The sequence below is a fragment of the Hyperolius riggenbachi genome, chromosome 3 (assembly GCF_040937935.1).
Source record: "Hyperolius riggenbachi isolate aHypRig1 chromosome 3, aHypRig1.pri, whole genome shotgun sequence".
NCBI classification, from domain to species: Eukaryota; Metazoa; Chordata; class Amphibia; order Anura; family Hyperoliidae; genus Hyperolius; species Hyperolius riggenbachi.
This window is the reverse complement of record NC_090648.1, coordinates 286,200,842-286,217,544: the sequence shown is the minus strand read 5'-3', so window position 1 is coordinate 286,217,544 and position 16,703 is coordinate 286,200,842. Positions and strand designations below refer to the sequence as shown.

General features: G+C 40.8%; 1 protein-coding gene across 5 annotated transcripts in view; it reads left to right on the top strand.

The window, feature by feature from the left end:
• LOC137561421 (suppressor of tumorigenicity 7 protein homolog) overlaps nucleotides 1-16,703 on the top strand; it is a 197,258-nt gene that overhangs the window by 114,231 nt on the left and 66,324 nt on the right. For all 5 annotated transcript variants that reach the window (XM_068272719.1, XM_068272718.1, XM_068272721.1 and 2 more), the window contains exons 3-4: nucleotides 8,815-8,974; nucleotides 11,823-11,877. In XM_068272719.1, the coding sequence (XP_068128820.1) occupies nucleotides 8,815-8,974; nucleotides 11,823-11,877 (215 nt within the window). The remainder of the gene's footprint in view (nucleotides 1-8,814; nucleotides 8,975-11,822; nucleotides 11,878-16,703) is intronic.

Genomic DNA, 16,703 nt, shown 5'->3' with positions numbered 1-16,703 from the left:
TGTTGCAAAACGCAACCGAAAACTCGCATGAATCCGCTTGCAAACCGCTCAGGCAAAACGCTAGCGGTTGCGTTTTGCGTTTGCGGATTTCAGTGGGTTCCAGGCCTAACAGTTTTTCACAGCATCAGAACTTTGTTTTTCTTACCCAAGCCTCATTTTTAGCTACACAAAAGAAAACTGCCTGGGCATTTTTCCCCTGATGCTGTGCAAAGTATGATGGGATTTCTGATCATGATGTTCTCGTTCTGCTGTTTTGGTGCAAGTTTTTTTATTTTTAATTTGAGATTTGAAGCATAGCGCGCGCAGCTGGGAGGGGGTAATCAGGACACAGGACAGTTGGAACTGTGTCTCATGCTCCATCACATCCTTTCAAGATAAAAGCTGTTTTAAAAGAACAGGCAAATGTTTGTGATTTCCTGGGGCAACCAGAGTGGGTAAGAGATTAGATTACTTATCTATTTTAATTACCATAACTAATGTAACTTAATGACAGTATGTTTGTTTAGGCTGACGTTCCCCTTTAAAGCAGCCCATACACTCAGCCGATTTTCTGGCCGACCGATCGATCGCGATCGATCGATCGATCGATCGCAAATCGGTTGGCCAATCGACCGATCGACGGCCGATTTCGATCGATTTCCATCGAACTAGCAGGGTGGAAAATTTAGGTCGATCTGATGAGATTGCTTATCAGTTTGCATTGGCCTTAATGGAAATCTGATGGCAAAAAAATGCCATCAGATCGAATTTCAACAGATTTCAAACTGAAATCTATTGGAATTCTATCCTGGTAAAAAATGTTCTAAAAACGCATCAGATAGATCATCAGATGCATTTCTTATCTGTCTGCTGCCAATCTGACGAGTGTATGGGCACCTTTACTCTTGGTTCACACATACAAAGGTGTCCTGTCCTGTCAGTTTTTGACAGTTTGTATCAGTTTTGTATGTGTTTTTATGGCTGTGTTCACAACCTCACACACAAATCTGTACATTTCCGGACAATGAGTGTTGTATAAGTTTTGTATGCATTTCTATGGGTGTGTTCACACATAAAAGGTGTACATTTCCAGTCCAGTCAGGTAAAACTGATGAAAACTTAGGCAAAATGGACAGGACAGTACTGGAGTGGAAATGTGCACATTTATGTGTGGACCAAGCCTAAGTGTCATTTTAAGAAGTCTGAACACTTACTCGGATTCTGGACTGCTTTACAAAATAACAGTTCTTGGAAAGAAAGATGATATCTGACTGGAGAAATACAAGAAGTTCTTGAATATATTTTTATAAATAAGGTATTCTGTATTTTTTTTTCACACATTTCCCAATAAACCCTTGTGTCTATACTCAGGTTTATTGGGAAATGTGTTAAAGAATACTGAATATGTGATGTGTAGGTGTACCATTATATACAGTGTTTACAGCTAATGAGCAGTGTAACTGTTTAATTGATTCTCTGCGGATCCTCAAAGCAAAGCATGCATCTCCCCAAAGATGATCACGGTTTAAAAATGAGCATTTCCTCTGAGGGTAGAAACGCAAAGTGATTCTGGTTTCTGTTGATAAATCTGCTGGTCCCTATTGGTCTAATCACAAATATGGTAATTACGAAAGGCAGTTAGAGTTGTGAGGTAATTATTTATAGCTTTTACTTTGTAAAGGAAATGGTGGGGTCCTTGTTTCAGCCCGAGCAGCATTCGCTGTCTGGTTTTCTGGTTATCTGCTATTACATTACATTACATAAGTCATCTTGATATCTGGTGCACAGAGCAATAACAGTAGTCAGTTAAATTTGCTGGGATGCCGTAGCAAGTGCAAGGGGGGTGGTGGGGGGGGGGGGGGGGGGGATTAATATCCAAAAGTCTCTCCAAAAGGAATAATCGCAAAAGGTGAGACAGCCTCTAGATTCTTGTGGTGGAAATATTGGAAACATTACTGACTAATCCTTATACAGATGAAAGTGAGTTTCACTTATGCTCTCCATGAGTAAAAACTCTGTCATTTCCTAGATTACATATGTTGATTTATTCCCACAAATTTTATCAAGTAATTATAGAACATGTACAGTTGAAGGAAAACTCATTCTAAGCTGGCTCAGGCCCGAAACCCACTAGGAGAGCTTTTCTGAGCGCTTTGTGATTTGAAAAGCTTTTGCTAATGTAATGCTATGGGTGTGCTCCCACTTGAGTGATGTGATTTTATGAACACCCCCATAGCATTGCATTAGCAAGAGCTTTATTCAAATCACTAGCGCTTAGAAAATACTGCTAGTGGGTTTGAGCCCTGACTCTTGTTTCCCCCCCCTCCCTTCTCTTGCTCGTGTACTCATTAGCTGCCCTCCTCCCAGAGTCTTTTTTTTTTTTTTTTTAATTATTATTTACACATCCAATCACTGAGTCACCTCAGCCTTGCTTGTAAACACAAGTGATCAGCTAGGCAGGGAAATAAATGGAAGAGGAGGAATATATTATAGATAAAAAGAACTCCCAGCATTCAACTTTTTGGCACTGTTTGGCACTAAGGCCAGTGCTCCTAAAGTATGTGATGACTCCAAACCAAAACAGCAGAAAAAGTTTTGAATGCAGGATTAGCATCTTTATCACTTAATACACTCAGACCAGTTGCTGTTGAAATTTGATTTTTACTGTGACAATACCGCTTTAAAAGGTAGGGTACTTTAGTAAAAACAATACTATCCTCCAGTTTTGCAAAAAACATAAATTCTTTATTTTCAAAAAGCATTCAACAATTTCTCAACTAGTGGCTTGGTGTGCACACAGGTATGCTCCAACAATTTTAACAAATACTGCAACGGTGAGTGTCCCTTTTGGGCTTCTACTGGCCCTTTTTCAAGCACAAACTGTATAATTTGTATAAATGGAACCATCGGTTGTATAGATTCTGCTACATGGAAAAGGCCATTAAAGTTGCTACATGCATATCGTCCGGCGCAAACGATCCTGACGCTGTACAAAGGCCACCAATGTAGCACTTGCCTTTTGAGTTTAGCAATAGCCTTAATACCTGAAATGGGGCTCAGGGGGCCCAGTTTTTCCTTATTTTTCCTTATTCTTTTTCCACATCTCCTTTTATTTTTGCCTACAAAAGATTGGGAAAGCAGCGCCGCACGCTATGCTCACATTGCTTCCGTTTTACTGTTACTACGTGCATTTAGCGATAAAGCACTGCATACATTGTGTTACGATAACGCAACCTGTTCTACCCGCCACACTGTGAAAGTCACATTTTCAGCTAAGATTGGTGTCATTTAGTTTTGACCATTTTGGATCCGTAACCTGGGAAGGGTTAAGTGGCTCCTTTTTTGCCTAGTAGGATATTAATACACAAAGCGGAGGTGCACACCTGCCTAGAGGATAAATGAGCTGTACTTGGCAATAAATATCATGCAAAACTGATGACTGGGAAAGTGAGTAGCACAACACTTATCACATTCCGGTGGCAGGAGATCAGTGGAGCAGACCTCATGAGGGTTCTAAATGTACGATTACAGCAGCAATTGTGCAAATTCTGTTTTGGCTGTGCATGTTAAATCTTTTTGTTTTCTGTTCACTTTGCTTTTTATCATTCTTACTACTGCTACTGCTACTACTTCTTCATTTTTCAGTCCATTGTTGTGCCACTACCTACTGTAGATATATGTAGAGATTTGTGTGTCTGTGTTCATTATCTAGAAAATGTAAATATTAATCCTGAAGGACCTATTGATTTTGCGTGTTTGTTTATGCGCTGTTGTACAATAGATTTCTTATTTTTTATAACAGAAAAATGTAAAATATGGTTTGCAGCAACCACCAGGTGTTGCCCCAATTACCAGTTGTGTTTTTCTAAAATTAAGTGTTGTATTGCTGTTGAGAAAGACTCCTTGTCACCTAGAATAAAATACTAGTATTGTTGAGGAAAAAGATATGCCCTACAGTTTCGCTCTAAGCATAGCAGGGGTTAATGGCAAACATGATTTCAGCTTGCTTACATACAAGCATGTATAAGGTGTGTGTAATACAATTATTCCACTGAGTTTTGTGCAGGCTGTATGCGTTTGCTGTCAGGCAGTGTATTAGGTGTGGATAAGTTCTGATTTAGTGCAGCCAGTTACTCATGCAGGAAGATGGAAAGTTTATAGGCTGTCTGTACTACATAGAAGTTTTGAATCTGTATGAGATAGGTAGATAGAGATATAGATATAGATATACACCGTGGGATGCGAAAGTTTGGGCAACCTTGTTAATCGTCATGATTTTCCTGTATAAATCGTTGGTTGTTACGATGATAAAGGTCAGTTAAATATAATATATAGGAGACACACACAGTGATATTTGAGAAGTGAAATGAAGTTTATTGCATTTACAGAAAGTGCACAATAATTGTTTAAACAATAAACAAAATTAGGCAGGTGCATACATTTAGACACTACGTGGCTCTGTCTGTGCTTTGGGTGGAGAAAAAGCTTTCTCTGCATCACTCTCGCATACAGCATCTTCTTGTGTAAAGTGCGCCGAATGGTTGAGCAGTGCACAGTGACTCCATCTGCAGCAAGATGATGTTGTAAGTCTTTGGTGCTGGTCTGTGGGTTGAGTCTGACTGTTCTCACCATTCGTCGCTTCTGTTTATCCAAGATTTTTCTTGGTCTGCTACTTCAAGCCTTAACCTGAATTCAACCTGTGGTCTTCCATTTCCTCAATATGTTCCTAATTGTGGAAACAGACAGCAGAAATCTCTGAGATAGCTTTCTGTATCCTTCACCTAAACCATGATGAACAATCTTTGTCTTCAGGTCATTTGAGATTTGTTTTGAGACCCCCATGTTGCTACTCTTCAGAGAAAATTAAGAGGAGGAAAACTTACAATTGACACCCTTAAATACTTTCTCAATAGTGGATTCACCTGTGTATGTAGTTCGGGGGTCACTGAGCTTACCAAGCCAATTTGAGTTACAATAATTTGTTCTAAAGGTTTTGGAATCAATAAAATGACAACAGTGCTCAAATGTATGCACCTGCCTAATTTTATTTAAACAATTATTGCGCACTTTCTGTAAATCCAATAAATCTTCATTTCACTTCTCAAATATCACTGTGTCTCCTATATGATATATTTAACTGCCACTTATCATTGTAACAACCAACGATTTATACAGGAAAATCATGACGATTAACAAGGTTGCCCAAACGTTTGCATCCCACTGTGTATGTATGCACAGTGTATACACACACACACACACACACACACACACACACACACACACACACACACACACACACACACACACACACACACACACACACACACACACACACACACACACAGTCATACACACACACACACACACACACACACACACACACACACACACACACACACACACACACACACACACACACACACACACACACACACACACACACACACACACACACACACACACACACACACACACACACACACACACACACACACACACACACACTGTTTGTATGTGTATACACATATATATATATATATATATATATATATATATATATATATATATATATATAAAATAATTTTTTTGACTAACTTAGAAGTTCTCACGTCTACCGCTTCCGCCCCCCCCCCCCCCCATTTCTCTGTCTCCCTTCCTTTCTTCCGAAATCCTCCGCCTAGGTTGCCAGAGTCGCCCGGTGCACGAAGGCACGATGACGTAATTGTGCCTTCGTGTGTATGTGCAGAGCGCTCCTGGCAGTGCGCACTACCGCCCAACTCCAAAGACCTGGCCTGAGCCGCGGCGGAGGATTTCAGTAGAAAGTAGGGGGTGGACATGAGGACTGCACCTAATACATGGCTGCTCCCCCCCCCCCCCCCCCCCTTCTCCTCTTGTTTTCAGTATATTATTCGGCTCTGGTATCCTTTTAATACATCAGGAGGGTCTCAGAGGATGCTAGCTAATTTGTGACTAATAGATAAGGCCACTTGTTTGTTAGGACATCACACACCACAGACTCTGGGTGATGAGGAGACATAAAACCAGTAAGAATTTTGTCAATTAAAACCCAACATAACAGCCCAAGAAATTACAGTTTTGAACCAATGTATACATTTTGTCTCTTCAGTCTTTCTTTATGCAATTTGAAGCCACCCATTAATACAGCCTCAAGAAAATCACTTAACCTGTGTCCACGTAAGCAGAAATGTGTGTATACTGGGAGATCAGTATATTTATTATTGTTTTTTCTGTTGTTTATAGTGACCTTTGATGATTCATATGCTGATGTAGAGTTTGCCCTGTTTCTCCCACATAAATTCCTTTGGGGCATTTTGTGCACATGGTCAGATATACCATATTACATGAATCACAGGAAAAGGTGCCTTGTACATTGTATTCCTGTTATGTACCTGGTATTGGAATCCTGTTGGTGGAATGGATGTGTTTATAGGTCTCGCATCTTTTCTCTCGGCGGGGAAATGTTCCATTCTGTTCTGGCCTAGTCAAGGAACTCCTGACAATCATCTGTTTATGATTGGGTGGCTGTCAATATGACAGGAGAGGGGGGGTTCAGGGAATATCTTTCTCAGTCTCTGATCCTTGTGTAAAACAGAATGATTCAGAATGTTCCTTTGAAATCTTTCTTAAAAGACAACTGAAGTGAGAGGTATATGGAAGCTGCCATATTTATTTACTTTTAGGCAATACCAGTTGCCTGGCTATTATGCTGATCCTCTGCCTCAAATAATTTTAACCATGCTGATCCTCTGCCTCAAATAATTTTCACCATAGACCCTGAACAAGCATATGCAGATCAAGTGTTTCTGACATTGTCAGAACTGACAAGATTAGCTGCATGCTTGTTTCTGGTGTGATTCAGACACTATTGCAGCCAAATAGATCAGCAGGGCTGCCAGACAATTGGTTTTGTTTAAAAAGAAATGATTATGGCAGCCTCCTTATTCTTCTCACTTCAGTTTTCCTTTAAGATGTATAGGTGTGGGTTGTAGGTAACCACCAGTGGGACACGGCTCTCTTTCTGGTTTTGCTTGTTTTTCAGGAGTTGAGTCCTAAGGATTGTGTTGGCTTTCTTGATTTGGAACTTGGCTATTAGGGGATAGTATCCTTGTTTAAATAAAGCTCTTTTTCAGGTTATCTCTATCACCCCTGAACAGATCTGATTGCATCTTATTGCTTGGCTGTAAATTTTGGAATTCTTTATATGCTTGGGGTGGAAACTGGCATAACTAAGGGATGTGGGGATGGTCTGTAGGGTTGTGGTACGGAGGTGTTTGTAAGTACTCCCCCCTGATGTATATAGTGGTGTCGAGACCTTTAATCTCTGTGTGTGACTAGCTTAGGTTGTTTGATTGTGGGATGGAAAACATTCCTGTGGAATTTGATAAGATCCTCCTCACTTGCAGACCAGATGATTAGAATATCGTCTATAAAACTGAAGAAGTCGTGGGATTTATATGACTAGTATCAAGGTATTCCTCTTCAATCTTTGCCATGTAGAGATTTGCGTACTGCGATGAAAATTGTGAACCTATTGCCACTCCCATCTGCTATACATAGAGGCCCTGTCTACAAGTTAAATACTTATGGGTGAGAATGCATCTCCTCAGTACAGCAAATGGCTCTGTAGATGACCAGACCTTGAAGATTTGATAGGCAGCAATACCACCTTCATGGGGGGAAGTTGGTGTACAGAGACTCCACGTCCATCATGGCAAAAAGGGTGCCCTCAGGCAGTGGGCTGATGGCCACCAGGTGGTTCAGAAGGTGGGTAGTATCCTATATGTAGCTGGGTCTTTTACAGACCAGAGGTTTCTAAATGTTCTCCAACCACCCTGAGATTTTCCCATGAGAGTTCCACTACCTGAGATGATGGGCCTGCCTGGGTTTTCCTTTTTGTGGATTTTGGGAAGCATGTAAAAGCAAGGTGTTTAATTGCATTCCAGGGATAAGGGTCTGTACATGTTGTCTGGAGTTTGCAGGCAATTTCTTTACCATCTTATTTAAAGTGACATCCTGTTAGGGCTTGATGTGACTGAATCAGGAAAGGCGAGGTTCATCAAGTAGAACATATTTCTCAATTTTTCCATCCATCCTAAACAGTGACATGGATATGGTCCTTGTGGACTAGAGTTTGACACCTGTGCATCACAGCATTTGATTCTGATCAAGTTTCGGCTATAATCTCAATGAATATTGATGCAGTTGATTTTTCTGCTAATTTCATACTGCTCGAAGGAGCATACCATTATTCAGCTGTGAATCGATCTGCTGTCATAGCAACAAAAAATAATTGCGGATTCTAATCGATAAACTTGTTAGTTGGTGTGAATTGATCTGATAAACCGTGAAAAAATTACTTCCAGATTTGATTTAAAAAAAAAAAAAGTGATTGAGCCAGACAAATTCATCCCTGTAGTGCTGCCTCTAATTTTTGTGTACATGTGTATGCGTCGCCAGCGAGTTGCGTGGAGGGTGAGCCGAATGACTGCTCTCCCTGCTGCCACAAAAATCCCCGGCGGTGTTAAATTCTATTCCCCCTCCAAGATGTCGCAACTCAGAGGGAGATGTAATTAGGGATCTGGCCACCACCGGAACCCTGAATTACCCTTACGTGCCCCGCGCAGCATAACATTACTGCTATGGGGCTCATTGTTCTGTTGCTGAGCGCTGTGCGCCGAAACAATCTGCTTCACAGACTGAGACATTTTCTGTACTTTAATTGCACCAAAATCAGCTGGATCCATTAAATGTCTGTTCCATGCACGGATTTGTTACCCATCTAAACAATTAACTATTTTTTTCTTTTTCTGTTAGATATTTGAATGGTGGTATTTTCGGAAGTATGGCACATCCTTCATTGAACAAGTCTCCGTAAGTCACTTGCGCCCTCTGTTGGGAGGTGTTGATAACAGCACACCAAGTAATTCAAACACTAGTAATGGGGATGCTGATTCAAGTCGACAAAGTGTCTCAGGTATGAATTGATTGATTAATGGCTCTTAATGAAAAATTGTGATCCTTTGTGCTATAGTTAATGCTTTCTTCATCGGGTTGTGTGTTAAATTTGTGCCTACAACTTTTATGTTTGAATGACTGTGGCCAGCTAGTACATAAGGGAAAGTGACTATTGGTTTTCTGCTTGGTGCTGACATTGATGTATACAATGGTGGCACCTCCTTATTTGTATTACTGATCTAGCACCGCCAGCTTCCATCTGTAGTGCTGTACACAGTGATGACATACATGGGTTATAACAATTTTGCTGTTTCTAATTGTGTTGTTACTATCTGGTACTTGTATATAGATACCTATTAAAGTCCCCCAAACCCAGCAATGCTCTTCCGTTTCTTGTTGGATCTCATAACTAAACGTGTTGGTACCCCATACCTACTTGAACAAGTCTAATTTACACACCCCTTTCCCTCTCCTCTCACCTCTGTTTGCAGAGAGGAAACATACAGAGTGGCCTTCCCAGTGTGTGTGTGTGTGTGTGTGTGTGTGTGTGTGTGTGTGTGTGTGTGTGTGTGTGTGTGTGTGTGTGTGTGTGTGTGTGTGTGTGTGTGTGTGTGTGTGTGTGTGTGTGCGCCTCCCTGCAGACAGATGTCAGAGGAGGACATAAACCGCTGCCACTTCTCGCATTGGCCACAATAGCCTGCCCACTTCGGCCATCGGCCGGCCAGATCCTGACATGGCCAAGTTTGGGATCTGGCCTTATGTATTTTAAGCTTTACACTTTTTCACAGTAGTGGTCTAAATTTCACAACAGAACATGTGACGTTTGTTTGGCATCCATCTGCTGCTTTGACTGACAAGCTTTGTAAATTTTAGAGACCTCATTTTGTAGCTGTTTACGAAAGTTTATTGAAGTTAGCGGCTTCAAAAAGAAGTCTGCCCAGTCATGAGTCAAATCTAGGAACTTTGTTTTAATATGCTAGCCTTCTTTACTGCTGCACACACCTTTACTGCGGTCAATATGGTAGATGGCGTTAAAAGAAATATGTCCATTATGTTTCTAATGAACAAAAATAGTTTTGAAAAAGTGTGCTACACAAACTAAATCCAAACTATACCGGTCTCTTACTTCCAGAGCATACAGGTAAGTGTTTGCTATCACTGGCTACCACCAGCTGCAAGTATGTAACTATGCATCCTTTGTGCTTGTTGTGACCTGTATTGTCACTTCCTCTTTTAGTACATCTGTGATTCTATGGAACTTCACACTCTTTGGAAATTCTTTATACACCTTTCTGTCCCTTCTCCGATCAGCATCAAGTTGAAACAAGCAACTTGCAGATACCTAAAAATAGTGTATATATATATATATATATATTATATATATATATATATATATATATATATATATATATATATATATATATATATATATCTCTTGATAACCTCATAATTCTAGCCTTACTGCAGTTTACTAGTAGCAAGGCTAGTTTAAGGGGTTGCGGGTTGCTGCTACAGCCTGCATCATGTGCCTTAATCCTTGTCCTGCATTGGACAAAGTACTACACTTATCATGATCCCTAGTAGTGATGGTAAAAGCCCCATACATGCACTAGATTAAACTCAGTAGATAATGACCGCCTCTGCCAAGAATCTAGTGTGTGTACAGTGCCACTTAATGCTCCCCCACACCTCGGCCTATGATTAACACTGCTGAGCTTTGGCTGAAAGCATTGTTCTTCCCACTCACTCTGCCCACCATGTGTTGTTACTCCTGTGCCGATCCATTGGCCATCCTACCCCTGCATAGCAACAGGCTAACATGTTTATACAGCCTCGGCTCTATGGTGTTACGATCCCTCACAGGTGACACACTTCATACTTGTGTACGATGCTTAAGTGCATATGCTCGGCTGAGAATGTTTAATACTGATAACTTATGGCTATTTAATTCTGCCAATCATCGCAAGACAACAAAAGTAGTCAGAGAGGAAATATTGTACACCGTTGTTATCCTGGATGGATGGATATAAAATTCTTCAGGGTTCTATATTTGGAGTAAATGACATCACCGGAACACCAGTCACAAACCATCTACCAATCCCAATGTTTTAGGAACTTGAGACCCCCTCTCTCAAGGAAGACAATTCAAAGAGCAATAAAGTCATATAGGCTCATACACACGTCACAACAATCTGCCCAACTATCTTTTAAACTTTGATCTGTTGGAAGATAGTTGGGCGTGTGTTCAGCTGGCAAACAGACGACCAACTGATAACAGGTTGTTTGCCAGATCCATCTGGTGGATCAACCTGCCCAACTCTGATGCAGGTTGGAATGTGCGTACAAGTCTTTTGGACAACTTTGTTGGTTTTGAGTGCAGTTTATAGTTTGCATGCATAGTATTTAAGTTAGTTGTTTTTTTAGTTGGTGTGTGTGTACGTACTTGTCATGTAAACAACTTGTCGTGCAGTTGATGATGTTGTGCGGTATATATAAATATACATTTATTTTTGTTTTATTGCCTTTTGCATTTGTTGAGTAAGATGTCTTCCATGTCTGTTTTCTTGGCAAATATTACGTTTTGAGCATCCAGGCCTTCTTTAAATCTTACTACTATACTACTATTAAGCTTTTTGGATGAAAAAACACACTTGAGATACCATGCCAGTGCTTTAAAACTCTACATTTCTTTGCCATTTGTACTTGTGAGTGATAACCTTACTTCTTATGTCCGCATCTTCTTCTTTATTTTTTTTATGCCATTCTGTGAGATTGATTCGAAATTATCTGCAGTATTGTAAAATCTGAAATGCAAAAGGTGCAATATTCAATTTAGGACCTAATTTGTCTTTGTTTATTCCTACCAGAATGTAAAGTATGGAGAAATCCATTAAATCTGTTCCGAGGAGCAGAATATAACAGGTAATGAAATGTACTAATGTATTGTCATTACTTCACAATTGTAGAAATTGTAAATGTGTACCGGTATATGGAATTTACAGTACTTATAAACCTTTTGTACTGTCCATTCTGACATAGTAACTCCTATAGCCTGCATGTTGGTAAATTTCACAGTCCCACTGAGACAGTAGTAATAGCAATATTACAACTTACTACTACTGTCATTTAGCAGATCAAGAGCATTACATAAATCTCCTGAATTACTTACCTACATGATGTTTCTCTTTTAATTCTTGGCTGGTTTTGGTGGTGCTTTCTAGGCTTTTGGAAAATGAAATAAAAGTGATCTGGCTTTATTCATTGTTTCCCTTTAATAAGCAGTAGTAAATATGCAGTGTTTTGCTATTCTAAGCAATTCCCATTCACAGGTGACCCATGATTCTCTGTTTAACGGATTGTGGATGACAGCCTCTGGCCCCTTTAATCCTTTAGCAGCCAATTTATTTAGATTCTTGCAAGTGCTCCAGGTCAATATATTTTAGCACATTTTGTATTTCTTGTTACATTTCCCTGCTTCTAAGTAGTACTACTGTAATGTGTTTTTATGGCCACTTGTCACTAGGGGGCAGTGTGAGACAATAACAGATGGCTTCTGCTTCCAGTTTCTATATTATCTGCTGGTGGAGAGAGAGATCAAAGCATTCCCAGGATTTATAGCACAACACGTTATGCATACTGAATTCAACAGCAGTGCACTTATCTCAAATGAGATAACTCTATTGAAGTTGCTAATGGGTTAAGGACCAGAGGCTTTTCTTTCCTTTTTTCACTTCCCAATCACAGTGATTGGCTCGCAGTGATCAGGAGGTCAGGAGCCAATGAAACCGGCTCCTGACCGAGGTACGTAACTCATCTGTCTTTAGACAGCTGAGTTCTGTGCCAGCGGGGACGCACTATTCAAAATTCAATAGTGACTATTGCATCAGATCAGGCAGTGTAAAAACTAAGATGCATCAACCTTTGGCAGCCACAAGTGCGGCATAGTTTGAACTATGACCAGTCCTATACTTTTTCGTTTAAAAAAAAAAAAGCAATGTCCCATCCGTTAAAATCTATACAACACAAGGAATTTTTTCATACGTCATTTCAAATTTGTTACCTTGGCTGTTTCTTCAGAGACAGCCACAAGTGTAGCTTAGGCTTTCTGCCAGCAGAATCAGTATTGGGTGTGTCAGTTTTCTGATTCGCAATCAGTGGCATAGCTAAGGAGTTGTGGGCCCCGATGCAGGTTTTACATTGGGGCCCCCCAAGCACTCTATACATAACAATTCATACGGTGCACCAAAACGTGCCAATGGCAACTACAGTGTCAGAGGTGCTAGAAGGGGATGGGGAGCAGCTTGTTAATGATTACCACTATTCAAAGTATCTATAGAAGTGATTATTATGAGCACAGGACCAATAGAGAGCTAATACTGTAGTTGAGGGATTGCCCTTCAGGGCCCCTCTGGCCCAAGGGCCCCGATGCGGTCGCAACCTCTGCAACCCCTATTGCTACGCCCCTGTTCGCAATGGTATAGTAACAGTCCGCACACCAAATGTCAATATGATTTCTCTTGCAGGTTCCCTTTGTCAAGGCAGGATGAGCAATACAGATCAACTGTATTATTCATACTGTCTTGACAAAGGGGACCCATAAGGGCGTCAAACCAATTGTTGGCTTCAACTTCACTTATGCAATAAAGGATTGGAAATAGTATTGACATTTGGTGTGTAAACTATACCGCTGCAGAGATCACTGATTGCATTCGGGATCGTACAATCCTGCATCCATCAAAGGTGTGCAGCTAACTAGAAATTATACTTTTGAGTTTTCTGATTAGTGCAAGTGGTGCTTCTCCGGAGATGCAGTGCAGCCTGTTGTCTTCAGCCAATTACATTTGCAGGAAGTGGAGGGTTCTTGGGGCAAGTTTTTTGGCAATCTGTATTTTATGCAAAACACTTTTTTTTTTTTTTGACAAATATTGCGATTTGAGCATCCAGGCCCTTTTTAACTATTACTACTATGCTACTATGAAGCTTTTTTGAACAAAAACCACATTAAAGATGCCATGCCAGTACTTTAAAACTCTACATTTCTTTACCACCTGTACTTTGTAGGTGATAACCTTACCTTACTTAATTCTTATGAATAGCAGAAAGGACACACAGTGATGGGCTTTAGTCTGCTTTCTCAATGCATAATCATTTATGAAGCAATACATTATTAACCACTTAAGCCCACAGGGATGACATTTTTTTTTACATCCGAGCAACTTTCACCTCCCATTCATTTGCCAATAACTTTATCACTACTCATCACAATGAATTGATCTATATCTTGTTTTTTCCGCCACCAATTAGGCTTTCTGTGGGTGGTACATTTTGCTAAGAGCCACTTTACTGTAAATGCATTTTAACAGAAAGAATAAGAAAAAAACGGAAAAAATTCATTATTTCTCAGTTTTCAGCCATTATAGTTTTAAAATAATACATGCCTCCATAATGAAAACTCACATATTGTATTTGCCCATATGCCCCGGGTATTACACCGTTAAAATTATGTCCCTATCACAATGTATGGCGACCATATTTTATTTGGAAATAAAGGTGCATTTTTTCAATTTGCGTCCATCACTATTTAGAAGCCCATAATTTATTAAATCACATTGATATACTCCTTTGACATGCATATTTAAAAAGTTCAGAGCCTTAGGTAACTATTTGTTTGTTTGTTTGTTTTTATTATTGTAATTTTTTTTTTTATTTAAACTTGTATGTGGGTATTTTTTGGTGTGGGAGGTAAACAGGTTTTTTTTTTTAATGTATTTAAATGTTTATTTAATACTGTGTGTTTTTGGTGTAATTTGCTATTTGGCCACAAGATGGCCACAATCAAAAAGTCCTGGGAGCGATCGATCTCGCTCCCAGGCAGAAGAAAGGAGACCAGAGCTCAGAAAAGCCGCAGCGCCTGAAGAGACGCTGTCGGCTTTTCCCCGGGGGGTCCGATCAGCGAAAGGGATTTATAATCCCTTTCACTGATCGGTGGGCTAGCGGACAGCAGCGGGGGCGCGCACGGGGGGCCCGCGGGAGCACGTGCGACCCGCGGGAGTGCGCGCAGCCTAACTGGACGGAAATTTTCGTCCAGTTAGGCTTAAGTGGTTAAGCTAACATCTGTCAAGTGCTCTCCTGCCATAGGACTAAAGCAGGCATGGGCAAACTTGGCCCTCCAGCTGTTAACGAACTACAAGTCCCACAATGCATTGCAGGAGTCTTACAGCAACAGTCATGACTCATAAAGGCAAATAAATTGTGGGACTTGTAATTCCTTAACAGCTCCAGGGCCAAGTTTGCCCATGCCTGGACTAAAGTGTTGGAACAGCGGAGTAGCAGCCAAGTGTGTGTGTGTGTGTGTGTGTGTGTGTGTGTGTCATAGTCTAGGGCCCATTTTTGAGGAAGCCAATAAAACTAACGGTGTGATTTTGGGATATCACTGAAGATTAAATTGCCTGGAGGAATCCCAGGTAAACACTGAGAGAACTTGTAAACTCCATGTGGCTAAGCATCTAGGCTGGTAAGCAAGCCTGGAAAGTTCGCACTGCAAGGCGAGCGTGTTAGTCAATATGTCAGGAACCGGCCCGCGGCACGCCTGCGTATACGGTTCCCGACTGCGGGTTTGACCAGATCAAGCAGGGTCCGCCTTATTCAAGCTAAAAACATGGCTGGGACCCCTCAAACACTTCTCATTGCCACCACTAGCTGTTGCTAAACACGTCCACTCGGCTGTCGAGTGCTCAGAGCGCAATCAGCGTTTTCGTATTCGGGTCAGCTTTGCGCTTTTGGCCGAATACGGGAAACACACACACACACACACACACACACACACACACACACACACACACACACACACACACACACACACACACACACACACACACACACACTACAGTTGTACAGTAACGCGGCACAATCAAGCACTGACTTGTAATGCAAGTTACACTGTCGTGCAGAAGAACCACTAACCGTCGTTCCGAACGATACTGTTAGCCACTCTGCTGTCGAGCGCAACAGTGCCCATACACACAATGCAATTAGAATCTCATATGGTAGGGTTGCCCAAACGTACAATCAGGCATGGACTTATACACAGTTACACTTCAGTCTCTTCTAGGCTATGAGTGTTAGTTTAGTACAGCAGAAGTCAAACTTATTAAATAACGATTTAATATTCCAGGGAAAAGGTGGAAAAATGCAGAAAATAATATATACAAAAGATTTACAAAACCGTAAAAGTTACAAAATAAAAGTTTCAAAAATACATACAAGGCTATTTGCTTACCCAACATAAACAGGGATCAAGATAGAAGAACCTTGGACTTGGTTTTTGTCTACGGTTGGACCAGGAGCCACTTAGCTTGGACCGGGAGTCCAGCTTCAGCTACCATCAGGAGTGGACAGATTTTAGGTATCTGCCCCTGCCTTTTATGCTGGGATATTTGCCTTGAGGCTGCAAGCCCATTTGGACGATGGAACTAGTTTAATTAAATCTCAGACATAATTCAATTTCCAGAGATCTAACTTCCACATGTAAGAATTGTATCAAAAGGACTTCAACCCTTCACCCATTTCCAGTAGGCTGTCATGTAAATTTCAAACATTCCTGTTCCTATTCACCATCACCTTCAGATGAAAATGTAGTGGTCATTGACAAACAGACCATCACACCTGAGACAGCAGATGGGCTAGAGGCCTAATGAGCCATTTCCTTGCCCCAAGCTAGCAATTCCAGGTAACAGCTTCCTTCTAGC